The 27,685-nt window shown below is 44.1% G+C and overlaps 1 protein-coding gene and 1 long non-coding RNA gene across 2 annotated transcripts in view; one reads left to right on the forward strand and one right to left on the reverse strand.

Moving 5' to 3' along the window:
• CCDC60 (coiled-coil domain containing 60) overlaps positions 1 to 10,059 on the forward strand; it is a 162,249-nt gene extending 152,190 nt beyond the window's left edge. Inside the window, exons 10-14 of the mRNA XM_012756683.3 lie at positions 1,930 to 1,992; positions 2,652 to 2,774; positions 5,260 to 5,391; positions 7,750 to 7,939; positions 9,701 to 10,059. Coding sequence (XP_012612137.1) covers positions 1,930 to 1,992; positions 2,652 to 2,774; positions 5,260 to 5,391; positions 7,750 to 7,939; positions 9,701 to 9,811 — 619 coding nt within the window. The 3' untranslated portion in view covers positions 9,812 to 10,059. The remainder of the gene's footprint in view (positions 1 to 1,929; positions 1,993 to 2,651; positions 2,775 to 5,259; positions 5,392 to 7,749; positions 7,940 to 9,700) is intronic.
• A 3,907-nt stretch (positions 10,060 to 13,966) lies between these two features.
• LOC142863452 (uncharacterized) lies at positions 13,967 to 22,836 on the reverse strand. The gene is made up of 3 exons (XR_012914216.1): positions 22,575 to 22,836; positions 15,482 to 15,620; positions 13,967 to 14,169 (listed from the first exon to the last, which is right to left on the reverse strand). It is a non-coding gene; the product is annotated as an uncharacterized LOC142863452 (long non-coding RNA).
• Positions 22,837 to 27,685: the final 4,849 nt, after the last annotated feature.

Genomic DNA, 27,685 nt, shown 5'->3' on the forward strand with positions numbered 1-27,685 from the left:
TTGGCAATGCCTTATAATAGCAAGATTTAACAGCAGGTCTAATAACTGCTGTAATTTTGGATTAGTGTTGAATATAAATGATTTTTCAAAATATCTTCCACAATAGTAACATGATATGCAAATACCTGTGATTTTCATTTTGGTTAAAGGCTGGTTAAAACAAAGATACAAACGTTTTTCCCATCTGCATTCATGGACCCCTTGAATTCTACCACATGGTTAAGAATCACTAGTCTAATGGGACAGTCAGGCATTTCTCAAATAATCCCACAGTTAGCCATGAAACCAGGACTTTCAAGTGTTCTGAAGGGGAAGTAGGGAGGGTTGGGTGAGCTTTTAGCACCAAGATTCTCACCAACAGTAAGTCTGACATTTAAGCTAAGACCTGAAGAACAAAAATGAATTGACTAGCTTATAAGGTGGAAAAGGTCGGAATGGTATTCCCAGCAGAAAGGATAGCATGTGTGAAGGGCCCAAGACAGGAGGAAGCTTAGACCAGTGTGGCTGAAAAGCAAGGAGAACCAAGGGAGGGAAGCGTGAGATGGGCAGAAGAGTCTTTTGTTGTCTGTTTCTATTTATCACCAACTAATAACACCACTCCCCTTATCTCTCACCTCCTCCCTGAGTTACTCCAAAGTTCAAAGCTCTTGAAAAAAGAGAGCCATCTACAGGGGAAAGGTCAGGGCCACCAGGGTCCCCCAGAGGGGCTGGGGCAGCTGGCTAGAATCCAGAAACAAGGCCATATTATTAACGGGGCCCTGCATCCCAGCCAGGTGGGTTAAGGGTTTCCTCCACCACCTACCAGGCTTGAGACCTCCGGGTCTAGTCCTCTGAGCTTTGGGGGAAAGGAGCAAAGGCAAGGACCTTTCTATGGGAGAGGGCCTGGGAAATGGCCAGCCCTGCCAACATAAAGAAGCCCCAAATGCCACAGGGCCAGAAGGGAAGAGTTAGTCACACATCATAGGAATAAGGAAAATAGTCTCACCCCCTTGAGCCACACAGATGAAGTGGTCAAGTCAGTTTTCCAAGCTTTTGGAAGAGACAGGGAAGGCAGGGCTGGAGAGAAGGTGCTGTCCAGTCAGTGGTGCTGAAGGCCCAGGTCATGCAACAAGGGCCTGGGAGAAAGGCACAGCAAGGGGTGGCAGGAGTGGGGGCCCTTCATCCCCTCTGGGACCCCTGCCCAGGAAGAGTCACGAGAGGAAGCAGCCACACAAGAGATTGAATCATAGACACCTAGAAAGGCTCAAATGACGTGATGAATTGATGGGGCACAGATAAGGAAACTGACGACCCAGAGGGGGAGTTGCTGGCCCACAGACTGGGAGGTGGTGCTGCAGTGTTGGGCTCTGAACCCAGCCCTGTCTGTTTCTAAACTAGAGTGGGGATGTTCTGCTCAAGGGCCCAGCTTAGAGAAGGAAATCCTTGGATGAAGCAGCAGTCTGGAATGGAGGAAACCAAAGACAACATGGCTAGGAGGACTCAGCCACCCCTTCTCTAAATCTGCACTGGTGTTGAGTGTGGACAAGAGGGTGGAAGGGTCCAAAATGAACTCGCCCTCCATGCAGGGAGGCCAGTTTTATACAAATGAACCTGAGACCCAGAAAATCCATAATCCTAGCAATACACAGAGGCAGGTCAAAGTGGAATTGGAGATTCCAGGCATGCAGGACTTGCTGTAGACAACAAAACAGGGTTGGATTTGAGTAGGCAGTAAAGAAGCTAGGAGCACCCTCCAGGCAAGGGGTATGGCAGGAACAAAAACCAAGAGGGGGGAAAACACACACACTGCGTTCGATGACTGGTGCCTTGATTAGAACCACCTCCCTTGACCAGATCCTGGAGGCTGGTGGGTGTCATGGGGACTCTGAAGGCACCTTTTTCTTGCAAAGCAGACTCTGAACAACTTGAAACTATCCCTGTGTGTTTCAGTGACAGATCCAGCAGCTCAAGTGGAGACAGCCACACCCAGACAGGCCAGAAGAAGTCAAAAAAGTAAGCCAGGAGGGTGGGCAGTGGAAGGAGCTGGGCAAGAGACTTTGTGACCACACCCTCTATCCCCCCAGGGATGTGGAAATGACTCAGTGTGTACCAGACTCCCTGAGGCCATAGACAGTGTGGAAGGACAAGGAGTCCCCCGGGCAATGGGCTTATAGCCAAGATGTTGGGTAACAATGCAGACAGTGGCAAGAAATTCCTTCACTGTGCCAGGCACCATGAGGAGCATGCTGTATTCATTACTTTGCATGTTCCTCAAAACCAATCCCATTTTACAGAGGAGCAAGTGGAAACTTGCCCAAGTGAATTGTCTTGCCTGAGGCCACACAGCTAACACATGGAGCAGGATTTTGAGCCTGAGTCTCCCAGCTCCAAGTTCCATCTCCCTGTCCTTAACACTTGCTGGGCTCTGGTGACCAGCCGTCTCACTGTGGGCTCATTTAATAAGGCCCGAGCCTCCATCCTGATGCTGTTGGAGATATCTGTCCTTCCTACATCCAGAGGGGTGCTGAGGGAGGACCCAGGTGAGGACAGGAATCCCCACTGCAGAGCACTCTGGGGCCCCAGAGGCCAGAGTGGGACCCATGAGGTTACTGGAGGTGTCCCTTGGGCTCTACTCCCGTGCCCCCACAAGCCCTTCTTCTCTGTGTCTACAGCCGAAATAATCGTGACGTCATCCACAGCAAGAGTGGGGTGTGTAACGCCATGAGGGCCAAGTTTTACGGTGTGGCCCAGGAGGCTGGCTTCTGCCTGCAGGACAAGCTGGAAATCCTCACGAAGTAAGGGCACACACAAATCCATTCACTCAAACGACATCTATCTGGCACCCACTTTGTCCCCACCAGGTGCCAGGTACTGGGGCTATAGCAAGGACAAAAAGGACGTATTCCCTGTCCTCATGGGGATTACAGTCTTTGGGAAACAAAATCAGTACACCTGTAAATATATAGGGACAAATTATAGTCATTGCCATAGAGGAAGAGAACAGAGTGGTATGAGAGAAGGGGGTGGAGAGAGAGGGGAACCACTGGGACCTAATTTATGTAGTGAAATCTGGAAAGACCTCTCTGAGGAGGTGACTTTTGGATGAGTCCTGAAGGTCGGGGAGCTGGCACTAAGGTGAGAAGGTGGAATGAAATTCCAGGCAGCAGAAAACGTGCATGCCAAGTCTCAAGGCAAGAAGGAACATGGAGAATTTGAAGAGGAGGGACAAGTGACAGGTGAGGGCTGCATCAAGCACAGTCATGAATGCCATAATTGGAACACGGAACTTGATTTCAAGAGTGCCAGAAGGCCACAAAAGCTTTCTTTTTCTCATAGAGCAACCCAATAACTGCCCCCTTTCTAGCCTATTCCTTGACTACGGTGACCTTCTGCCCCAGTGAACTCATCCATGCATCAAAGTTTGAATGATGAGTCTTTGCACCCTCTTCCTTACAGCGTTGATGGACCAGCTGCTCTGGGATAGGGGTTTGGAGAAGACTAACTCCTGCCCCTTCCTTGTGGGAGCTCCCAGTCTAGTGGGGGGGGGGACACAGACAAGTGAACAGGCAGTTACCACACGGAGTGATGAGCGTCAGCGTGCTGAGGAAGCATAAACTAAGGGAGCATGAAAGGGATGTCCCAACACCTGGCTGGTACAGCCCTCAGAGAGGTCTTCCTGGCCAGGCACAGTGGCTCACACCTGTAATCCTAGCACTCTGGGAGGCCAAGGTGGGCGGATCATTTGAACTCAGGAGTTCGAGACCAGCCTGAGCAAGAGCAAGATCCCATCTCTACTAAAAATAGAAAGAAACTAATTGTTCAACTAAAAATATATAGAAAAAAATTAGCTGGGCATGATGGCACATGCCTGTAGTCCCAGCTACTCGGGAGGCTGAGGCAGAAGGATCACTTGAGCCCAGGAGTTTGAGGTTGCCATGAGCCAGGCTGACGCCACGGCACTCACTGTAGCCTGGGCAACAAAGTGAGACTCTGTCTCAAAAAAGAAAGAAAGGAAGGAAGGAAGGAAGGAAGGAAGGAAGGAAGGAAGGAAGGAAGGAAGGAAGGAAGGAAGGAAGGAAGGAAGGAAGGAAGGAAGGAAGGAAAGAAAGAAAGAAAGAAAGAAAGAAAGAAAGAAAGAAAGAAAGAAAGAAAGAAAGAAAGAAAGAAAGAAAGAAAGAAAGAAAGAAAGAAAGGTCTTACTGGAGAGGAGACATTTTTCAGTTTAACAAACACAGATGGATATTTCCAGGGCGCTTACTATGTACCAGTCATGGGTGTGAGAGCTTTGCATTTATGTATCATTTACTCTTCATAACAATCCTATGAGATAGGTGTTATTATTAGACCCGTTTTATAGATTATAAAAGTGGATGGCTCTTGTCAAAGGTCCCCCCCCCCCCCCAGTGGCTAAGTAGTAATGGTAGAATTCAAGCCCAAAGAATTATATCAGAAAAGTAGGAGGGAAGATCAACAGTAAGGACCCAGAGGCGAGAAGGGGAACAGTGAACCAGGGAACTGCCAGTAGTCAGGTGTGGTTGGGACTTAGGGTGCCTGCAAAGTGATCAAAGAGCTAGACAGAGGGCAGATCATAAAAGGTCTTACTAGCTGAGCTGTGGATGTTGAACTTTATCTCAGAGACTTTGATGAGCCAAAGCATAAAATTCCAAGAGAGAAGGGATGGGAAGGATGGAAACGAAGCTAGGAAATGTTGTACGAATTGAGTAATGCAGAGCCTCAGAGAGCAAGTTACTCAGAGGAGTTTATTCTGAGTAGGGTGGAAAGCCACTGAAAGTTGTATACGTGGGAGTGATATGGTGACATTAATAACACAAAATCTCCTTGGAGAGAGAGGAGAGTGGAGATACGCACAAAATGATAAGTAGAAGAGAGTAACCAATATGAGTTAAACACCCACTGTGTGTCTGGCACGAAGCTCAGTACTTTATACTTATTATATGATTTTAATCCTCAGCTCTGAGATATAGGAGCCATTATTATCTCCCAGTTTACAGATGGGGAAGATGTGTAAATACAATCAGAAGTGGGAAGAGAATGAAGGCTAATGAAAGTGACTAGTTACAAGGAAATAGTGCTTCAGAACCTTGGAGAGAGCCGTATCTGCTTGTGGTAGAGGCCAGGTCCTACGTGAAAGAGTAGCTGATAGGATAAACCAGAGCCTCCCGGAGGAAAGATGTTTCAGTCAGATCTCAAGGTGCAGCTGTAATGATTAGAGGAGCAGGGGATCTGATCCTTCTCCCTCTTTCTTGTACAACCTTGTAGGCGCCAAGAAGAGAGAGGTCTCCAGAAGTTCCGCTCTTTTGTCCTTGTCTCGAATTTTCAAAAGGATGTAGCAAAAATGAGACGTCAAGTATCTATAATAAAAGGAGATGCAGAAGAAATTGCAGACCACTGGTAAGGAGCTTAAGAACCAGAGAAGATGGTCCCTGAAATAGGAGAGGGGAGGTGCTGTTATAGGATCACAGTTGAATACATTGTCCTTCAAGGGAGAGAGAGGCATCACCCCAAAACTGTCATTGGCCACCAATAGAGTGCCCCTAAAACATGCTACATCCAGAGCACAGTCAGGTCCCAAACCCCCAGTTTCTGAAAAACCACAGATAATTCAACCCATTGTGTCCTCCATATTTGCCTTCTGTTTGGTTCAGACTTGGAAGTAAGGAGGACTGCCTTGCCAGTCCCTATGGGAGAGGCAGATGAGGCAGATGTGGACATTTCTACAAATTCTTAAGTCTTTGGCGTGATCACTACATTCCTCCCAAATAATTAATCCCTTAAGGAAATAAAACCAGGCAGGCATATCCTAGGAACGCTGTGCCCCAGCACAGGGCTGATAATGAGTAACAACAAAATCTAACATGGAGAGCCTAGATAGCTCAGTTGGTAGGGCTCCAGACTTTTAATCTGAGGGTCCAGGATTTAAGCCCCCTGTTTGGACATCTGCTTCAGGTGGTGCAAGGGCAATTTGTGTGACCAAAGTGTTATTACCCTTTCCTTGTTTTATTTTGAAAAAATAAATGCAAGTTGAACTTTAGAAAAGAATAAAAGCTGTCCTTCAAATTAAAAGAAAGAAAAGAACCCAGCATGAATTGAGTGACTACCAGATGGCACACACTACCTAAGCAATTCTCATGAATTATCTATTTTATCCCTCCCCAAAAAAATCCTGAAAGGTAAATATTAACCACCATTTCACAAACAAACTGAGACTCAGAGAGGTAAATTCGTTTGTCCAAAGTCACACCACCAGTAAGTGGTGAATTTAGGATGTAAACCCCTATCCATCCTCAGTGTCCACACTCACTTGCAATATGGAATTGGAGTCTGATGAACTTTGATGTCACAAGCCCCGTCCTGGCAGGGTCAATACATCAGGATCTAAGAGTACAATGAGGAGGTCTAGAAATGTACCTGGAATCCCTTCATGATTTTAATAATATGGAACAGGAGCCTAGAAGCAGGTCCCTGGGGTTGTATCCAAGTTATGGGAACTTGCACACCACCTCATATTTTCAGAGCATCCCTTTCTCACAGGCCACATCTGACCCTGAAGATACAGGGCACTCTTAGGAGGGGCCCTCATGAAAGAAGGAAAAAGGTCTTCTGCAAACCCTCTCCCCACTTTGGAAAGGAAGTGGGCAGGAGGAACAAGGGAGTTATAAGCTAACCGACATAAAGTTGTAGGAAATGAATGCTGGTCCTCCTTCAGTGAGACTCGGCACACATCTCTAATGGTGGAGTTTCTGGCATTATTAGAGGGGAAGTAATTGCCCTCAATAATAACATAAATAGCATTAAAATCAAGTCAAACCAACCACAGCCTAGATGCATGATGCTCCTCATTAATCCAGTCATTCATTCAGTCTTTCAAATAATAGTTCCTGAGCACCTACCAGGAGTTAGGTAGAGTTCCAGCACACTGAATACTCAACTACTCAGACAGGGTTGCTGTTCTCAAGATTTCATTTTGAACAAGGATACATGAATAAACATATATCATAAAATATAAAGCAGTATAAGTAGCCCAAAGTGTGTGATGGATGACCAATTTCTTCTTCAAAATTGTCCACAATGGTCACATGGATAGCAGGGGCAAGGGAGTAGCTTTTTTTTAAGAGATGCCACCTCCTACCTTAAGCCCCAATTGTATCTGAACCATCTCCTTAGGTTAGACCTAAGGTAGGTTAGACCAAGATGGGTTAGAATCTACCTGTTCCCACCATCTCAAGGATGGATTCCTAACTATCCTTGTGCTCTGTCATAACACTGAAACACACAAGTCTTTGACCTTACATGTTAATCAGGGAGTTGGAAAACACACACACACACACATACACCCTATCTTGTGTGTGAGAGCCCCCTGCATCCTAGAATTCATCCATGGATGTGTCCATGTGTCCTCCTCCCTCAGCCTGACTAACTCTCAGAAGAGAAGCTTCAGAACCCCAAAGTCCTTTCCTTTCCTTTATCTTTTCACATGGTCTGCTTGATAGAAAAATCATAAATGCATGCCTTGAAAGTGTGCCCTTATTTTTTTTAATGAAATGCAAAGTCATGCTCCTTCTTTTCTTGGCCCTAAATTAAAGACCTGCCTGTTATGTGGGCCACAGAGGAAAGCCCCCAGATAAAGAATCTGCTGCCCTGGAGACATCACACAAGTGGCAGAAAGAGAAAGTGGAGATGGGCAGCCCGAGGGGCTCAGAACCTCCTCCCAACGGCCTCCTAACTGGCTCTCCCCTCTCGGGATTAAAGGTACTTTGATCTGCTGTCCAAACTGCCAGAGGATCTAAAGAGCTTCCGCCCCGCCAAAAAGATCCTGATGAAACTGCAGAAGTTTGGGGAAAACCTGGACCTAAGGATCCGACCCCATGTCCTCCTGAAGGTGCTACAGGATCTGAGGGTCTGGGAACTCTGTTCCCCTGACATCGCTGTGGCCATTGAGGTAACCACCGTCTCCTTTCCCCTCACAATGCCTTGGGTGCCCTCATTCAATCACCTCTCAACATCCAGGTGCTGTCTCAAGTGCTGGGGACACAGTGATGAAAAGACACAAAGGCCCCTGCATTCCTGGAGCTCATATGCTAATAGGAGAGGGATTGTCACATTACATGGTTGTTCAACTGCAAGGCACCATATATTCTATGTAAATGGTGCCCCCTAGAAACTCAGGGGCTTTGGGGAGACATAAATAAATGGGTGATCTTATAAGGACACTTTAAATCTTGCTACTAAAAATGCAGTTGATGAACCAGCAGCACGGACCTCACCTGGGTGCTTGTTAGAAATATGGGATCTCTGGCTTCCAACCACATCCACCAACTCCGAATTTACATTTTAATAAGGTCCCAGGTGTTTTGTATGCACAATAAAGTTTGAGGAGCGCTGGTTTAAAGTAAATTAGAGGGGACCTATAATACCTTGACTAGGGCAACTGCAAAAGGTGCCTTTTAAGCCAAGACCTAAACGATGATGGGACAGCGCTATGAAGAGAAAGGGCAAAGAACATGCAAAAGTCCCGAAGTGGGAGACAACCTGGCTTGCTGGAGGGACTGACTGGCAGCCAATGAGAGTGGAACGATGCAAGCAAGGAGGTGCCTGGCTCCAAGGGAGCTGGAGAGGTCAGGGTCTGTGCAGACGTTTGAAGGTCAGGACAAAGATTTAGGAGCCACTGAACAGTTTTCAGCAGGTAGCTCATCACCACCACCAGAAGTTCCTGCTGCTCTGTTCCCCTGGGGCATCAAAAGGCATCAGCAGCAAGGACTCCACAAGCAGGTGTTCACAGACACTAATGGAGTCACTCGCTTAGTTTTATCAGATGGCATATGGGCATTTTAATAGCAAAGAAGTGATTCACATGGTCCATTTCTCAGGCCTTGACAGGCTATGGGGCTCTTGACATTGTCCTGCCAGGTGGGCTCTTGCACGGGATGACCTGGGTGTGTGTCTAGGAAGGCAAGGTCACAAGCAGGGTAAAGGGATAACCCTGTGGACAAATTCAGATGCCCAGACTCCACTTCCCACACCCTGTACGGACCCGTCAGGAAAGACTCTGGCAGGCTAAACCTAAATTAACTCTAGGGAAACTGTCCACCTCCCTGTCCAGTATGGGATCCAATTTCCACCTACCTGTTAAAGGGGGCATTGAAGAGGCCATCCCAGAGTACGTAAGAGGAAGGGGTGATGGAGGCTCCTCTTTTCTTTGAGGTGAGTTCACAGCTGTGGCTGATAATACTTAGAGTGCTCCTGTCCCCGTGAGAACATCACAGAACTTCTGATAACCCGAATGCAGAGGTCTCTTAATCTAGAGTCTTTATGAAACTGAACACAGTGTGTCTTAAACCCTTTCCTGGAAAGCAAGCCCCCATAGCTATCATCCATTCTCAAAGGGATCTATGAGCCAAAAAGGTTTAAGGACAAACGACTTTTTGAAAAGATATTAAAAATGCAGACAGCTAGGTTTTCCTGCCCTCCCCAGATTTCCTTGGGTCAGCAGTGACAAAAAAAAAAAAAAAAAAAAGCTTAAAACGAGCCAGCCGAACTGGGAAACCAGAGACGGGTCCTCTTCCCCAACCTGATGCTCCAGACATTATAAATGCCTGAGTGGTTGCAGGTATCCTGGGGCCACCAGCCTCTGGGGTCGGAGAGAGGGTGGAGTCTAGCCGTCAGACCAAATTCTGAGATTGCCACTGTACTTGCCCCACAGTTTGTGCGAGAACACATCATCCACATGCCTCGAGAGGATTACCTGAGCTGGCTGCAGAACCGGATCAACATCCCCCTCCGGCCCTACACCACACTGACCCCACTGACGTAATCTGGGCCTGGGTGGACCAGCTGTCCCCATGGAGGATGACTAGACTGCACCACGTTCCTGCATCCTACCTGTGTCCCTGCTTCCCGCCTATGCCCGTGGATGCACTTTGTGATCCAGTAGCATCATCTGGAGGCTGACTCCTGGTGACATTTTAAAGGGAGATATTCTCAGGTGGCCGTCCCCCCAATTCCACGCCCCAACCCCAGCTTCCCAGTCTCTGTTCTTCATTCCAGATTCCTTTACCTTCTTGATGTTCCTCAAATTCTGGATAATAAAATTGAGCTGAATGTTTGACATCTGGCTGGGGAAAGAGTTGGAGCCGTAGAATTTGGGTGTATTTACATCCTGATAATGACAACAGTTATCATTTACTTAATTAATATCATTTAAACCTCATGATAACTTGGTTAAGTAGCTACCAGTGTTAACCCTATTTTACACTAACAGAGCTAGCGTGTGCTTCTCAACAATGTTATATCTACTGCCTTGGATGGATTGTTGGGTGGACGGATGGATGGATGGATGGATATGGCATTCCTCGACAAGGCAATGGTGTGTAAGAAAATCTCTGTCTTCAGAGTATATATTTTCTGTTGCTCTTAGTTGCAGGAGGAAGCTTATCGTCCAGTCATCTCAAAATGTGTGTGGGTTCATCGGTTTTTAACATCTTTTCTCACCTTAGTCTTATGCTCACCTACATTCTACCTAGGTTATAAGAACTGTAGACATTTTAATTCCCCTTAGTGATGGCCAAGCTGAATTAACAATTGAACAACTGCACTCGATTTTGCTGTCATGCCCGGATTCTCAGAGCATTCATGTAGGCTGGGCTTCAACATCTCTCTATGACACTCCCAAAGTGGGGAGGAGAGTTGAATTGGAATTGTTATTCACTCTAAGCAGCATCTCACTCATCCATTAACCCATTCAGTTATTTATTCATTCACTGAATATTTACCGAGAGCCCAATATGCACCAACCAAGTTCTACGTGCTGAGGATACAGCTATGAACAAGGTGGACAAGGTGTCTGCTCTCGTGGAGTTTACATGGAGATGGACGAGTCAACCAAATGGGATAGCGAGGGCAGAGAGACTATGTGACATCACAGGCCCCTCCATGTTATCACCCTTGTTTAACATTATACCTTGAGAAGCTATTTGGGGTATAAAGGTGAGATAAGGTCTACAAGGAGACTGCAAAATTAAGAGACCCTAAACATCTCTGTGTTAAATAGTAATTTGAGTGAAAGGGAGCAGAGAAGAAAGGAGGAGGCCAAAAAATAGAGAAGAAAAAGAGTAAGCAGGAGGAAGTGGAGGAGGAAAAGAGAGCTGAGTGGCCTAAGAGTGAGAAGAGACCTTGGGAGAAAAACAACCAAAGAATAGTTCCTGGGGAAGGGCTGGCTGGTATGTTGCTGAGAACTATGCACTTCATCACCCTAGACCTCAGCAATTTCCGAATATCCAAGTGTCCTCTATGAGCAGTGTTTTGAGGAAATACAGAAAAGCGGCTGTGTTCTACATCTGGGTCTGCTTAGGGGCAAAGAAAGGGCTTGAGGGACTCAGAACCAGAATCCAGTATAGATTTTAGTAGGAGCAGGAAGTCAAAGCTAGAGAGACTGCCATTCCTCTAAATTTATAGCAACCTTAAATGGACATGTGGGTTCCCCTAGACATGGGATGGGGAGCCAGCTGGATTGGCATATCTCTCAAACATCAGGTGACCATCGCAGCTGACATCGAATCACACTAGAGAATCAGTGCAATGGTGCCCAATTAAAGCAAGTATAAGAAGATCCTGGGGGTGTGGAGGAGGGGAGCACTAACTCATACTTGAGATGTCAGGAAAGGCTTTTGAGAGGAGGTGACGGATACCTGTAAGATGTGTAGGCGTTAGCCAGGGAGAGAAGGGTATACCTGCAAATGGGAAGGGAGGAAAGAATGTTCCAGGTAGAAGAAACAGCATGTGCAAAGGCCTAGAGGCAAAAAGAAGCTTGATTTGTCATTTGAGGAACTAAGCATAAGTCCAACTGGACTATATTTCAGGTTGAACATACAGGACAGAGAAAGGTAAGAGGGAGATTGGGGAAGGAGGAAGAAGCCAGATGTTTAGATGCCTTCTAGGCCATGTTATGAAGTTTGGACTTTATCTGGCTAGCACCGGGAGCCATGGAAGGATGTTGAGCAGGGGAATAATGAGATTTGCTTTTAGGGGAAAAGAGCACTCACACACGGAGCAGGGAGTTAGACGGGGCTACGGCAGTGATCATGGGGAGAGCAAGGCCGGGGTATGGGGAGAAGATGCACATTGGAAAGATGTTTACACAGTAGCAAGAGAATTTGGTGCAACGGATGACAAGTAGGGGGTCGGGGAGCCAGGAGTGTCACGAATCATGAGTGGAGGGTGATGCTTTTAAGGTACCAGGAGAAGAGGAAGAAAGTAGGTCATAATGGGAAGGTGAGGAAGTATGTTTTGAGCGTATTGAGTTGGAGATGCCTGCAGGAAGGTCAAGTGGAGGTGAGAGAGGGCTGTGCTGGAGACAGAAACATGACACCAACATCCCATGGCTCAGGATGGTTAAAGAAAGAAGTGGAAGGAGAGGAGAGAGGGACCCATGAGGAGAGAATCGCAAGCAACATCAAGCACCCACTCATAATCTAACACTTACTGGGGGTTCGGGGAGGGGGCTGCTTTGTTCCAGGCGCTGCACCAAATGCTCGGGCTATGTTATCTCACTTCATCTTCATAACCCTGCAGAGCAGGGCTCTTGTGTTCTTCCTGTTTTGCAGGTGATGGAACAGAGGCTCTGAAAAGTGTCCTATACTCACCCAGCGGCTATGAATCCTCTCCCCACACCACTGCTCCTCTCTGGTCCCAGCCCTCACTGTTACGAGACAAGGGGGTCACGAGAGTTATTGTGCTCCTGGAATCGTGCCCAAGGAGTGGGCACTAATTTATGAGGCTTTCAGTGGTTGTATCAACTCATGTTTGCACTGGATTCCACAGTTTTCAAAGTGCCTCCTCCGGTAATATCTTATTCGAGCCTCACAGCATCCTTCCTTGGTGGGCATTCTTATAATCCTCATTTTGCAAATAAGGATATCAAGACTTACGGGTGTCCAATAGCCCTATAGCAGCAGGTAAGTGGCAGAGTCAAATCTAGAGAGAAGTCTGTCTGTCCTGGGCAAGGGGGAGAGCATGAAAGCCCTCCTCCTGCTTGGCATTTTCCAAGCCTGTTTCTCAGAGCTATAGCACCATCTAGTGGCTTCCACTAGTATTACTGTCCTACCAAACCCCCACCAGCAAAATGTCACCTTCCTGCCAGAGAGGAAGATGGCAAGTTTCAAAAGCAGTAGCAAGACCTACTCCGCTAAGACAAGAAGTGTTTGCTCAAACAAGGGGAGATCTTTTACTGCTAAAATATATTGGGGACTAGAGGAAGGCAACATGTCACCTCCCCAGCTCCCAGGCTCAAAGTAGAGCCACAGAGAAAAATATTCTTGCTGGGAGCTTCTTAATCAGAATCCTAAAAAGCACCTACCACGTGCCAGGTCCCCAGGAGTCACTGTCTCCCTGCTCTGAGAAGCCATCTGACTGGTCATCCTGAGAGTGTTTAAAACTGTATGTGCTCTAGAGAAGCTTTTTCTTTAAAGGACAAGATAGTAAATATCTGCTTTGTGTTCTTTTAATGCATTGATATATAGTCTTTTAAAAATGTGAAAAAACATTCTTAGATTTGACCTCATACAAAAACAGACCAGATTTGGGCCATGAGTCATAGTTTGATGATGCCACCTTCCACCCCCCACTAGAGGATAAGTTTAAAGACAGAGAGTTTTCTGGTCTTTCCCAAAAAACTGAGACAGGAAAAGCCAGTGAAAATAATATGGTGAATGTGTAGACAAAGGGATGGGGTTGTACTCTTCCAAAGAGTTTTCCTCATTTTTGTGGAAAAAGAAAGTATGTATAGGGTCAAAACCTGAGCAGTGCAAAAGGACATAACTAAATACTAATATTATGTATTCCTCCCCCAGCCCCCTCAGCTCTCAGGCCACATTCCCATTTAGAGAGGCAGTCACACTCAAAAGCTTGTGTTTATTTCTGGGGATATTCTGTGTATGTAAGAGAAAAAAAATATTTTTAATTAATTCATTGAAATGAAGCATTTCCTGCGTGACGGACCCTTCCTTTGACAAGGTGAGGGAGACATAGGAAAGACATAATCATCGGCTATTCACGCAGGTAACTCCAAGAGGACATCCTGAGTTAACTTCACAGCATCATTCAAGAGAAAAGGACTCAGAATGCAGATGTTTCATCACTCAGTTTTGCAGCAGGTGTGAAAGTGCCGATTTGCATCTAAAAGAGCATGAAACAAATGCAAGGCAGGGATTGTTATCAGAACCAATGCTCCTGTATCTACCACTGTGAAGAGAAATGCTGGGTAAGTGAATTTCCTCCCTCAGTGGCCCCCAAAGTAGAAGGGGTGCGCGAGTTGATCCATTAGGGAGCAGAGAGAAATAGTAGGACTTAAATTTATAGCAAAAGGCTATCTGAAGCTTTACTAGTAGTTCAGCACCCTCACTCAGTCTACACTGAGTGAGTGTAGTGAGTGCCCAACAGGTGTCTAGAATCAAACAGTGAAGCCAGGAAACCCGAGGGAAGCTGAACGTTCCACAATACAAAGGGGATAATAATGTCATTCTTGTCTTCTCATCCCCAGTGTTACTTCCAATAAACTACAATGCCTCCTCTTCAAATCTCCTAACATATTAATTCTAGAGCATCAAGTGTGCCTGTGAAATCAGCATTTCCCACTCTGTACCCCAGAGATGCTCTCAGATCCGGGAGTATGCATTACCTGTCCTTGCATTAAATGGCCCCAGACAATTGTTTTCCTAATTAGCCATTCCTCTGTCTGCTCCTAGGCTCTCTCCCAGCAAAACTGAGGTTGCCAAGAGAATGCACCAAGCTTGTTCAATTAGAAAGTTTAACTTTACATAGAGGATTTAAAATATATATATATATATATATATATATATATATATATATATATATATGTATATACCCAATCCCAGTTTAATGGTGACATCTCAAATGGCCAAGAAGTCAAATGATCAAGCACTTGAATTAAAGAGCATGAAGTGATACTCTGGGATGTTCTTTTTCCCCCTCCACAAACCAACTCTTCTGAGCACGTTGTAATTCATTCTCATTCTCATTCTCTCTCTCTCTCTCTCTCTCTCTCTCTCTCTCTCTCTCTCTCTCTCTCTCTCTCAGCTGTGAAAGGAGGTTTGAGGCTTTAGGGGATCCAAGAGACAGATAATTCACCCCAAATGCTTTTTAATTGGGGTGACACAGAAAATGCCACCATCCAGCTTTGATAAAACAGCTGCGGAGTCTCACTTATAAGCGGTCCCAAGTGGGGAGGCAGGGGGTAAAAATTTACAAAAACAATAAATTTGACACTTTTTTCACTTTATACCAAAACTCATAAGAGGACTCCCATTTTACATCCAGCAACTCCAGGGCATTTGAAATGTCTCATTTACAAACATTTTATTTACACTTTATTATTTATTTTGCAAGCCACTGACTGCCCAAAGCAGATCTGCTCTCCTCCTCACCTCTTCTTCAAGTTAATGCCATTTTACATTTCCAGAAAGCTCACCAGTGAAGAGTAGGGCAAGCCAAGGAGTGGGTCCAATGGTGGCAGGTTCAGTCTTCTTCTCCTCTGGGACTCGGTATCCCCACTTGTAAAATGAGGGCGCTGGATGACGAGGATCCCAAACCTGCATTTCTACCAAGACCTAGCAAGTAATAAAAAATGAATGGAGGCGTTGGGTGCAATATGATGTGTCTCCTATTTGGCTGGCATTGAGGAAGAAAGATTCTGGGGGCAGAGGGATAGATAAACCACGGTCCTTGCCCTGGTGACACACTTCATGGTGAGGGGGAAGCACACGCATGGACAATTAGCAACAAATGAGCACTCAAAGCTGTGCTCAGAGTGCCACATGGCCCCACAGGAGGGCTGGACTAACTCTGGCTAGATGCATCCTGGAAGTTTTTAAAAGGAGAAGGCATTTGAAGTTGGATCTTGGAAAGGAAGGAGCTTTCTAGGGAGAGAAGAAGGAAGAGCAGGAGAACAGGAATGGCATTCCAGGTAGAGGAAACCGCCTGTGCAGAGGCACAGCAACTGGGACAACAATGATGCGTTTGGAGAGAAACGAAGAGATGTGTTAGGGCTGAAGGTTCTGTACTTGCAGAGATTATAGGAAGACAGTCTAGAAGGGTGAGTTAGGAACAAATCACAAAGAACTGTGTGGACTTTATCTTGAGAGTATAGCAGAGGAAGCCAGGGACACGTTCTAAGTTGTTGAGATAACTGATATATTTACCATTCCCCACCTGCAGGGTGCAGCGGGTTAGAGCTGTGCCATCCAATATGGTAACCATTAGCCACATGTGTCTACTGAGTGCTTGAAATACAGCCGGTTCATAAGTGAAGTATCACAAGAATGGGAAAACAAGCACCACATGTACTCACCATCAAATTGCTATTAACTGATCAACACTTATGTGCACATATAGTAGTAACATCCATCGGGTGTTGGGCAGGTGGGAGGGGAAGGAGGGGATGGATATATTCACACCTACTGGATATGGTGTGCACTGTCTAGGGGATGGACATGCTTGAAGCTCTGACTCGGGTAGGGCAAAGGCAATATATGTAATCTAAACGTTTGTACCCCTGAAATATGCTGAAATAAAAAGGGAAGGGAAGGAAGGGAAGGGAAGGGAAAAGGGAAAGGGAAAGGGAAAGAAAAGAAAGAAAAGAAAAGAAAAGAAAAGAAAAGAAAAGAAAAGAAAAGAAAAGAAAAGAAAAGAAAAGAAAAGAAAAGAAAAGAAAGGAAAAAAAGAAGAAAAGAAAAGATGAAACACAGCCGGTCCAAATTGAGATGTGCTGTAAGTACAGAATACACAGGGAACTTGAAACATTGAGTATGAAAAAAGGAACATAGGGTATCTCATAAATATTGTTTAATATTGATTACATGTCAAAAGGATATTTGGAATATATTGAGTTAATTAAAATATGGTATTAAAATTAATTTCTCCTGCTGCTGCTTACTTTTTTAATGTGGCCAGGAGAAAATTTAAAATTATATCTGTGGCTCCCGGTGTAACTCCACTGGACAGAGCTAAGTTAGAGGGCCTGAGACTCGAGGAAGCAGACCAGTGAGGAGACTTTGAAATATCCAGGAGAGGTCTGACCTAGATAGTGGGATGTTGACAGAGAATAAGAGGGGGAGATAGGCAGGCTTTTTGTCGTAGGGTATAGTGACAAAGAGCATGGACTCTGGGACCACGTAGCCTGGTTCAAACCCTGGTTCTGACATTGAACAACTGTGTGACCTTGGGCAAGTTACCTACCCTGTCTGTTGTGCCTGCGTTTCCTCATCTATGCAATGTGGGTAGTAACAGCACCTCCTGCCTTATAGACTTGCTGTGAGGATAATGAGTCCATTCGTTGATTCGCACCCTGGACTATATGCTTGAAACACCTGGGAAGTTTTTAAAACTCTCAATTTAAGAGATTCTTATTTCATTGGGGGTAGAGTGTGACCTGAGCATCAGGCTTGTTTTAAATAACCCAGGTGATTCTAACGTGTGACCAAGTTTGTGAACCATAGATAGTGTGTGTAGATGCTTGAAGCGTGTGGCACAGTGTAACCAGGATTAATCCTTTGCTGTTATTATTCTTTTAATGTCTGGAATAATCCATAATATATTTAAATGCACAATTGACCATGTGCCACTAACTGCCATTGCAGGGACAGGACATTTTCCAAACCAATTCACAGAGCTCACCGTGAATGTTTGCAACACGTCCGCTCCAGCCAGTACAAGTGGGCCAATTGGAGATCAAGTTCTGATCTGTCAGCTCGTTCAGCAGTTCCAACTTTTTGAAGCCTCAACTGGTGAAATAATACAGACCATTTCCCAAAACACTTAACTTCAACAACAAGGTTTTAGTGTTTGGCAACATACAAGCAGAATGCAATTAAGTCTTGGAGCTGTACGCTGATTGACTATCAGCAGAAGCCCACTGGGGATGGAGCAAGGTGAGGCTCCGTGTGGAGCATGAAACAAGCCCATCTGTGTCTCAGGCCCACAGAGTGGAGACACTTCAAGGAGAACTGGCAAAATATAGTGAGCAAACTTCAGATCTCAGATTGTCATCAACAAAGGAGTCATGTCTGAGCCATGTCTGAACAAGGACATATAAAAGGTACACAGTAAAAAAGTACTAAAGTCATGAAAAATGACCCTTATGTCTTGGACAGAGTTTCAAAACAATCAAAGCCATCTCTTTTCTCATTCAATAGACTTATGTTCTCACCCACATTGTCTCCAGGCACTGTGAATGCTCATTCAAATAGTAATCATCATTAACATTTATTGGACACTTATGTGCCAGGCACCATCCTAAGTGCTTTATATGCATCATATTTTTAATATTCATAACAACTCTATGAGGAAGAGGTCATTAACACTTTATAATGAGGAAACTGAGGCTCAGAGAGGTGCAGCAATTTGGTTGCAAGTGACATAGTCCAAACTCTAACTTAGACTATAGAGGAGAATTTGTTGCCTTGAGGACTACAGTGAGGGTTGAGACATCAAGCTATTGGATGGAAAAAGATGCAAATATTTCTTTGATGCAATGGGTACCAGGGGCTCTTTCTCTTTGCTCCCATCTTCTTCTCTCTGTGCATCAGCTACATCCCATTCTGCTGCATTCTGGCTTCTAACAAAGATGGCAATGTGTCTTCTGTACTCCCCAGGCTCTCCTCTCTGTTCTGGTTTCAAAAATCCCAGGGCAAAGCTCTGATTGGCCCAGCTTGGGTCAGGTGTCCACCTTGGACCAATCAACTGTACCCAAGAGAGAAAGAACATATGGGAACATGGCAGCTCACCCCACCACCTGGGTTGGAGTTGGAGGAAGGGAAAAGGAAATGATTTCTCAAAGAAGAATAACATATGTTCCCAGAGGAAAGCAAAAAATACCTATCATAGTCCACTACTTTCAAGAATGACAGCCAACAAGGCTACAAAGTAGGGAGGAAAGTGACTCCTCCTGAAATTACACCACTCTGAAATTCCTCAGAAAATTTGAGATTCAAACCGATGACATGTCAATTCAGTTTAACATTAATTGAATTTTTACAGTATACTGGCATTATGTTCCAGGGTGGCACACAGTGTGGGCTCAGTAAATATTTGTTGGGTGAATAATTCAAATATGAAGAAGGCAAGGCCCCTCTGACCAAAGAACTTACAGCCTAGCAGGTGATGAAGTCAAGGAAACAGCCAAAAAGGAACATATAACATACTCTGGGCCCTCAAAAAAATGAAAGACCACATTGGTTTGAGAACAAGTGAAGGGACAAAACGTTAGAAAAGTTATCGAGGAAGGAGGTACCATTTGAAATGGGCCCTCAAACAGAATGGGATTTCAGCAGGCTGAGATGCAAGAAAAGTGTGCAGTGGGAAAAGCAAACCACATTAGCAAAGGCATGGAGGTGGCGCTGGAGAAGCCATCCAGCTGGTTTTTGTTTATGGTAAAATATACATAACATAAAATTTGCCATTTTACCCATTTTTAAGTGTACAATTTAATGGCATTAATTACCTCCACATTTTTGTATGGTCATCGCCACTATGTCTCCAAAACTCTTCCATCACCCCAAACAGAAACTCTGTACCCATTAAGCAATGACTCCCCATTCCCAGGAACGTGGTAACTTCTAATCTATTTTCTGTCTCCATGAATTTGCCTAATCTATATATTTCATGTAAGTGAAATTATACAGTATTTATCCTTTTGTGTCTGGCTCACATCATTTAAATTTAGCACAGTGTTTCCAAGGTTCATCCATGTCCAGGCATGTACCAGAACTTCACTTCTGTGTACGCCTGAATAATATTCCATCACATGAACATACCACATTTTGTTTATTCATTCATTGGTGGCCAGACATTTGGGGTGTTTCCACTTTATGGTTATTGCGAATAATGCTGCAGTGAACATTGATGAACAAGTATCTGCTTGAGTCCCTGTGTTTAATTCTTTTGGTAATGTATCTAGGAGTGGAATTCCTGGGTCATACAGTAGTTCTATGTTTAGCTTTTTGAGGAACCACCATACCATTTGCTGTAGTGGCTGTACCATTTTACATTCCCACCAGGAATGTACAAGAATTCCAATTTCACTGCATCCTTGCCAGCACTTGCTATATTCCATTGTTGCTGTTTTCAGTAGCCATCCTAGTAAGGGTAAAGTGGTATCTTATTGTGGTTTTGATCTGCATTTTCCCCAACTGACTATGGGCGTTAAACATCTTTTTACATGATTATTCAAGCCATCCACTTTTACTGGTGCCCAGCCCAACAGTGATAAAGCTAAGGTGTTTAGGCTTTATTGTGTAGGCGACAGGGAGCCAATGATAGTCTGGCAATCAGTGAAAAAGAGTGACATGATCAGAAATATAAAACCTTGGCAGAAGAATGTACGGTGGAGTCAGGGGATTAGTTAAAAAGCTACTTCAATGGTCCAAATGAGGGACAGTACAAGCTTGAGCCAGGGAGGTGGCAGTGACGGCGGAAGGAAAGGGACAGTTTCCAGAAGCATCATCTCTTCAACACACTGCAAGCAACCCATGTGCAGTCATAAAGGGTTTTATACAAGTACGGTACAGCCCGCGTGATGAATTGCTCTACATGCATAAAAATTACGATGCAGGCGAGTAAATAATGAAACAGAAGGATGTTCACAATATATCAAGTGAAAAAAAAATAAGGTTACAACACAGACTGTACATCATGATCTCATTTTTTTTGATAGATGATACATAATTACATCAGAATAGAAGGAGAAGGACATATAGTGACTGGGGAAAAAAGACCTTGAAAAGAAAATGTGAATAATGATCATCTCTGGCTAAACTGACCTCCCACCAAGATACTTGTATGCACTATTTCATTTTCTTCATTGCCCTTATCACTCTCTGAAAATATCTTATTCATTTGTTCATCTATTCACAAATTCCAAGAAGGAGGGAGTCTGCCTGTTTTGTTCTCCCTCTGTCCCCCAAACCTAGAACCTAGCCATGGGTGAAGCACCATAGGTATTTTTTGATGAAATCTCTCGTTGATGCCATCCAACTATTTTCCTCTTACCTATATTTTTAAGGTAATGTACATGAATTTGTGTACATGAATTTGTGACTTTCATCATAAGGAACAGCAAAGAAGAGAGACATAAAGAGCCGTTGGTCTCAACACCACCACCACCACTTCCACCAGTGCTCCTGGCTCTTTGATCATGACTGTTGCCAGAGGCTAACACCAGCCACCACTCGCACAGCATCCAAGTGCTTTTCTCAGCCTGTGAACTCACCCAATGCCTCTCTTGCCTTCCTCCAGCTTCCTGGGTATCCTCTTCCTCCACCAGTGCCTACTCAGCACAGGATGGTGTTATTAACACCATCACATGCCCATAGGCTGAGGATCCCAGAATAACCTGCCACCGGTACGACACACACTTGGAAGACTTTCCCAGGAAGAGGAGGTCATCCATCATACCCACGCTTGTGCTATCCTTACTCCTCACCTCCCTTGCCACCAGTCCTGGGGACTACAGAGATCATTTCTACACACCAGAGTTGGGCTAAGGTTGGAGGGCCATAGCAGGCTGTAGGCATGGAAAAATGGGAGTGTAGCCACGTAGCCCACTCAAGAGATTCATCTTACAATCTGGGGCATCAGGACCTGACTCTTAGGTCCAGCATTTCTGAACCAGAGACTTATCACCCCTGGGTCTGAATCCCTGTAGAGCAAGTAACAGACATGGGCCGCTAACAATAAGGCACCAAGGTTTTTAGATAATTTAATACTTATAGTAATTTAGTACATAATGTAGTATATATAGTAAATATGTTTTACTATATGATGTACTATATAGAGAAAAGTACATATATTTATATGCTACATATATATGCTATATAAAATTATACAAATTACTATATTTTACCATATATACGTATGTAGAGAGAGAGTACATTCAATCATTCATTCGTTTGTGCTGTGAAACTGGACCCTGATATTTTGTACCACCTTCTACGCTCAAATTGCAGTATAAACCTAAATCTGTATTTTAAAGCCACCAGCATGTTTTTTTTGAGCTACTCCTCAGAGGGTGAGTATATCATAGTGGGTTTGAAAGGAAGAGAAGGGGAAACATCTATTTTGTTCCAGGAGAACACTCTTGGAGGCCTTTGAATTAAGCAAAAACGAAGCAAAGCCCTCTTCTGAAAAGGCCTTGATTGAGGCCAGAAATGCATCTCTCTAAAGCAGGGGTCCTCAAACTTTTTAAACAGGGGGCCAGTTCACTGTCCCTCAGATCGTTGGAGGGCCAGAGTATAGTTTTTAAAAAACTATGAACAAATTCCTATGCACACTGCACTTATTTAAAAAACAAACGGGCAAAAACACCCGCATGTGACCCTCAGGCTGTAGTTTGAGGACGCCTGCTCTAAAGAATACTTCTGCATGACAGGAAGGAAAGAATTCTCCTTCTCTCTCTGGAACAAAGTGGAAGTTGGGAGCTTCAACTCTGATTGGGCGGGAGACAAAGACACCACCAATGTGGGGAATAGGCTGATCTCACAACACAGTGGCAGGAGGGAAAGGTTCACCTGTTGAGGTGCCCGTGAGCACAACGTTTAAGCTCTGGGATGTGTGAAGTCCAGAATTCAGGGTCCAGATTATCCTTTCTAGGGTGTATTTCCTTCTTCTCACCTCCAGGCATCCAGGATAAGGCTTGGGCTAAGGCAATGAGAGATATCCAACAGAGAACTTAGGAGCAGAAGCCCAAAGGAATGTTCTAGAACAGGTGGGGGGAACACGGAAGCATTCCTCAGGGACTCCCAGAAATGTCTAGGGAGAGCAGCCTGGTACAAGACTGCAGTTCCACTGAGGCAACTCATAACAGAGCAATTGTGACACGGTCACTAATGGAAGATGACCCATGGAAGATGGACAATCCCAGGATGTCCGGGTTACAGTGAACTCAACAGAACTGATAAGATCAATTCTGTATTCAGAACTAGATAGATAACAGTGAGCAAGACGGACTGATCTTGAACCTTACAGGTAAAGCATTCAACAAATGTGTACTTGTGGATTCCAAGAGATGACACAGTCTAGTGAAAGTGTTGGCTAAGTTTTTCTGTAAAGGGACAGCTAACAAACATTTGAGGCTGTGTTGGTCATATAGTCTCTGTTGCAACCACTCAACTGTGCCATTGTAGTGTGAAGACAGTCATAGTCAATGCATAAATAAATCGGCATTGCTGCATTCCAAGGATACTGAAATTTGAATTTAACACAATTTTCACATCAGAGAATATCATTCTCTTTTCAACTACTAAAAATGCAAACTGCTAAGTGCAGTGAATCATGCCTGTACTCCCAGCATTTTGGGAGACCAAGGCAGGAGGATCACTTGAGACCAGGAGTTCAAGACCAGCCTGGGCAACACAGCAAAACCCCAACTCTCCAAAAAAAATTTTTTTTTAATTTACTAGGCATGGTGGCACACGCCTGTAGTCCTAGCTACTCAGGAGACTGAGATAGGAAGATTACTTGAGGATCATTTGAGGCTGCAGTGATCTATGATTGCACCATTGCACTCCAGCCTAGGTGACAGAGTTAAACCCTATTTCAAACAAACAAACAAACAAACAAAAAGCAAAAGCAAACACCATTCTTTGTTCAGAGGTCATACAAAAACAAGTGTCTGGACCTGTCAGGCCAGGTCCAGATTTGGACCACACTAGGTGTGGTTTGGCTAACCCCTGATTGAAGATTAAGTCTTAAATATACATCATAATAATTAAAAATAGCATATGGTTTTGAGCACTTGCTAAGTGTCAGATACTATGCTAAGTGTGCTTTGCTATAATAATATTACATATATAATTTGGTTTGCCAGTGGGTTTTCTTGAGTAGGAAATAAAGGAGAGGCATTGCAGTCAATTTTCCAAAAATTGAGCAAAACTCTGGCTGGTGTTACCATGCTAACATCATCCATTGTGTCTGTCTCTTGAAAGTGCTGAAACTGCTGCCCTAGGCACCTCCTCTCAAACTTACCAAATACTAAGCAAGCAGGGATCATTGAGTCCAATCTTGCCACTTTATTTTTTTTAAAAATTTTTTTCTTAGAGAGAGTTACAGAAAATGCACCAGAACATAGCAGCCAATCTGTTACCTCCCGTGAACCTATTTACTTCCCCTGGCTCCCAAGGACCATCCAACCTTCTGGTCACAAATTGGCAAAAAGGATCACAGAAAACCAGGTGGCCTCAAGTCACCAGAGCATCCTGCCCAACAGGGCAACATTTGGCTAAGAGCGACTCACTGTTGGGGGAGACACAAATTTAACAGACGTCTGGGCAGGAAGCACTTCCCTGTTTATTGATGGAAAACCGTCTACCAGAGTAACAGCTCTTTGGGGACCTCTGAAGATGTTTGGCAAGCCCCAGTCCCGAAGGCTGCAGTGTGCTAAGAAACGACCTGTGAGCCTCTGAAAACTGAGCAGCGAAAAGGTTACCTCTCCAGAAGCCTGTTAAACTCTCCATTCCAGGAAGTTGCAAGGGAGTGAGCTACCACGCCTTTCTCTAAGATGCGCCCTTCCTCCAAGACTAAGTCAAGCCCTCCACCCCATCCCTGTAGCTTCTCCTTTGGAGCAACTTGCACAACCGTAATTTGTGTGTATTTTATGCCCACCAGGCTTCAAGCTCTGTAAGTGTGTTGGCTGAGTTATGCTAGTTCAGTGCCAGGAGCCTGATAAAAACTTGTCAATCACATGAGATATCACCTCCTACCCTTTAGGATGGCATGGTCAAAAGAAACAGGACTGTAGTTTGCCGACCCTGTTCTAGACTTTTCAGCGTGAAGAATAAAACATTAACGATGCAGATTAAACATAAAAGTAGTCATCACATAATGAACAAAAAAAAAAAAGAGGAAATATTCCTCCAGCATTTGAAACTATCATCCAGTTTGGCAAAAAGCTGCTCATAGCATTGACAAATAAGTGAAATTCCCACATGTCTTCATTGTTTCATTTCTGCTTTTGTCATTAACCTAAATAAAAATATCGACTAATATTCATGTCAAAACTACACTGGCTCATCAATGCAACCATAGGTTGACTAAGGATACAAGAATTTGGCAAAAAAATAGATACGGGAATTTTGTGAGAATTGGATATTTGAAATTTACCATAAAAAATACTGCATATTTTTAATTATTTGTAAATTGAATGTTACACATCCTATACATATCAGGAAATACATAATAAATGTATATGTAATTTATAATATATGTATGTATATATATGTGGAGATATACATATATTAATATCTATTATTATATATAAGATATTCATCTTATATTTAATTTAATATTATATATTTAATATGTAGTTTATTAATAAATCCCATATATCAAGTTATATATTAATAGGCGTAGCAACCACTACAAAAACTACACAAAGAGATATCTTTAAAAATACTAGAAATAAATCAAGATGGAACACAAACACAAATCTATGAGCTCCTCATTGATAAGAACTAGGTCCTAACTAGCTCTACATTCCCAATGCCTGGCATAGGGTAGGAATGTCACGTTGTCAGAGTTGCCATAACAAAGTACCGCAGACTGAGTGACTTAGACAACACAAACATATTCTCTCACAATCCTGGAGGGTAAAAGTCCAAAATCAAGGTGTCAGCAGCGTTGGTTTCTTCTGCAGCCTTTCTCTTTGGCTAGCAGGTGGCCATCTTCTCCATGTGTCTTTGTGTCATCTTCCCTCTGTACCGGTCTGTGTCCTAATTGCCCATTCCCTGGTGGACGCCAGGGCGCCAAGCTAAGTGCTAATTCAATCCACTTGTTATTGCTGCTGCTTTTACATCTTCTAGCACTAAACAATGAAGCCGACTCTCCAAATGCCAAGGAGAGTCAAACTCAATCACCTTTTGAAAGTAACCCTTACTGATCCCCAAAGGTGAAGAAAAGCACTTAAGCATAGGCAACCACTGCCCTGAGGAAGGCTTTTATTGTCAGGATATGTAGAGGGAAGAGGGTTTGTCTGGTCCCAAGACCTATGGCCATTTATTCTCAGTTTTCCAGATCAGTACAACCATGACAGCCGGAATCCTTATTTCAACTATGTAGTTTTCTTGTCTTCGTATGTATCCTTGCCCAAATTTTGGTATCTGAGGAAATGGCAGTAAAAAGCCCAGATACCAGAACACAAAACCTGGCCCAAATCGCTAAAGATGCCATCACCTGTGAAAATGAGTGCTTTGAAGTTAATCATCTCAATGGTTCCTTCAAGTTCTGAGATTGCTTGTCTTTAAGCACTGTGGTTTCTTAATTAAAAAATTATGGGCCGGGCGCTGTGGCTCACGCCTGTAATCCTAGCTCTTGGGAGGCCGAGGCGGGCGGATTGCTCAAGGTCAGGAGTTCAAAACCAGCCTGAGCAAGAGCGAGAGTTCAAAACCAGCCTGAGCAAGAGCGAGACCCCGTCTCTACTATAAATAGAAAGAAATTAATTGGCCAACTGATATATATATATATATAAAAAAAATTAGCCGGGCATGGTGGCGCATGCCTGTAGTCCCAGCTACTCGGGAGGCTGAGGCAGAAGGATCACTCAAGCCCAGGAGTTTGAGGTTGCTGTGAGCTAGGCTGACGCCACGGCACTCACTCTAGCCTGGACAACAAAAGTGAGACTCTGTCTCAAAAAAAAAAAAAAAAAAATTATGGCTTTGACATCTATATGTCACTTCATTCATTCATTCATTCATTCATTTGATCAACATTTAGTGAGCATTTACTACATGCCAGGCACTGTTCTAATTCCTGGGATGGTTTCTGTTTTTGTGAGGTTTACATATTAGTGAAGGAGACAGATGCTAAGTAAGTAATAACAGTGATGATGATGATGATAATGATTTAAAAATTATTTCAAGTAGTGTTAAGTGCATACAGCAGGAGGTGGGGGGAGATGATGTGACAGTGACTCGGGGGCTACATTAGCTCTTGTGCTAAGAGGAGTCTTATCCAAGAAAGCACCATGTGACCTGAGACCTGAATGTCAAGAAGGATCCAACCATGTGAAGATCAGATGGGGGTAAAATAGCACATGCAAAGGCCCTGAGGTGGGAACAAGAGTATTTAGAGGAACAGTAAAAAAAAAAAAAAAAAAGACCAATGTAGTTCGCAGAATGAAAAGTTTAGCAAGTATCAAGAATTGTATATTCTATCTCATAGTTTAAGATGTGTTAGGAAAGGAAAATTTGTGTGTGTGTGTGTGTGTGTGAGAGAGAGAGAGAGAGAGAGAAAGAGAGAGAGAGAAAGAGAGAGACAAGGTCTCATTCTGTCACCCAGGCTGGAATGTAGTGGTGTGATCATAGCTCACTGATTAGTTCACTCACTAATATTTTTAATTATTATTATTTTGTAGAGATGGGGACTCACTCCATTGCCCAGGCTGATGCCAAACTCCTGGCCTCAACTGATCCTCCTACCTTGGCCTCCCAATGTTCTGGGATTAAAGGTATGAACCGCTGTGCCCAACCTGGAAAGGACATTCACTCTTATAAACAACTAATGCCTTCTCCATGATTTTTCTCATGAGTTTAGATTTCGATCGCAACTACTCTCAAGTTTCCATCCTTCAACTTGAAGCATCCTGGTTATTTTAGCTTATCTCGTGCCACCTCAAGTCCTCTTGATA

Source organism: Microcebus murinus, chromosome 22, assembly GCF_040939455.1.
Source record: "Microcebus murinus isolate Inina chromosome 22, M.murinus_Inina_mat1.0, whole genome shotgun sequence".
Taxonomy (NCBI): domain Eukaryota; kingdom Metazoa; phylum Chordata; class Mammalia; order Primates; family Cheirogaleidae; genus Microcebus; species Microcebus murinus.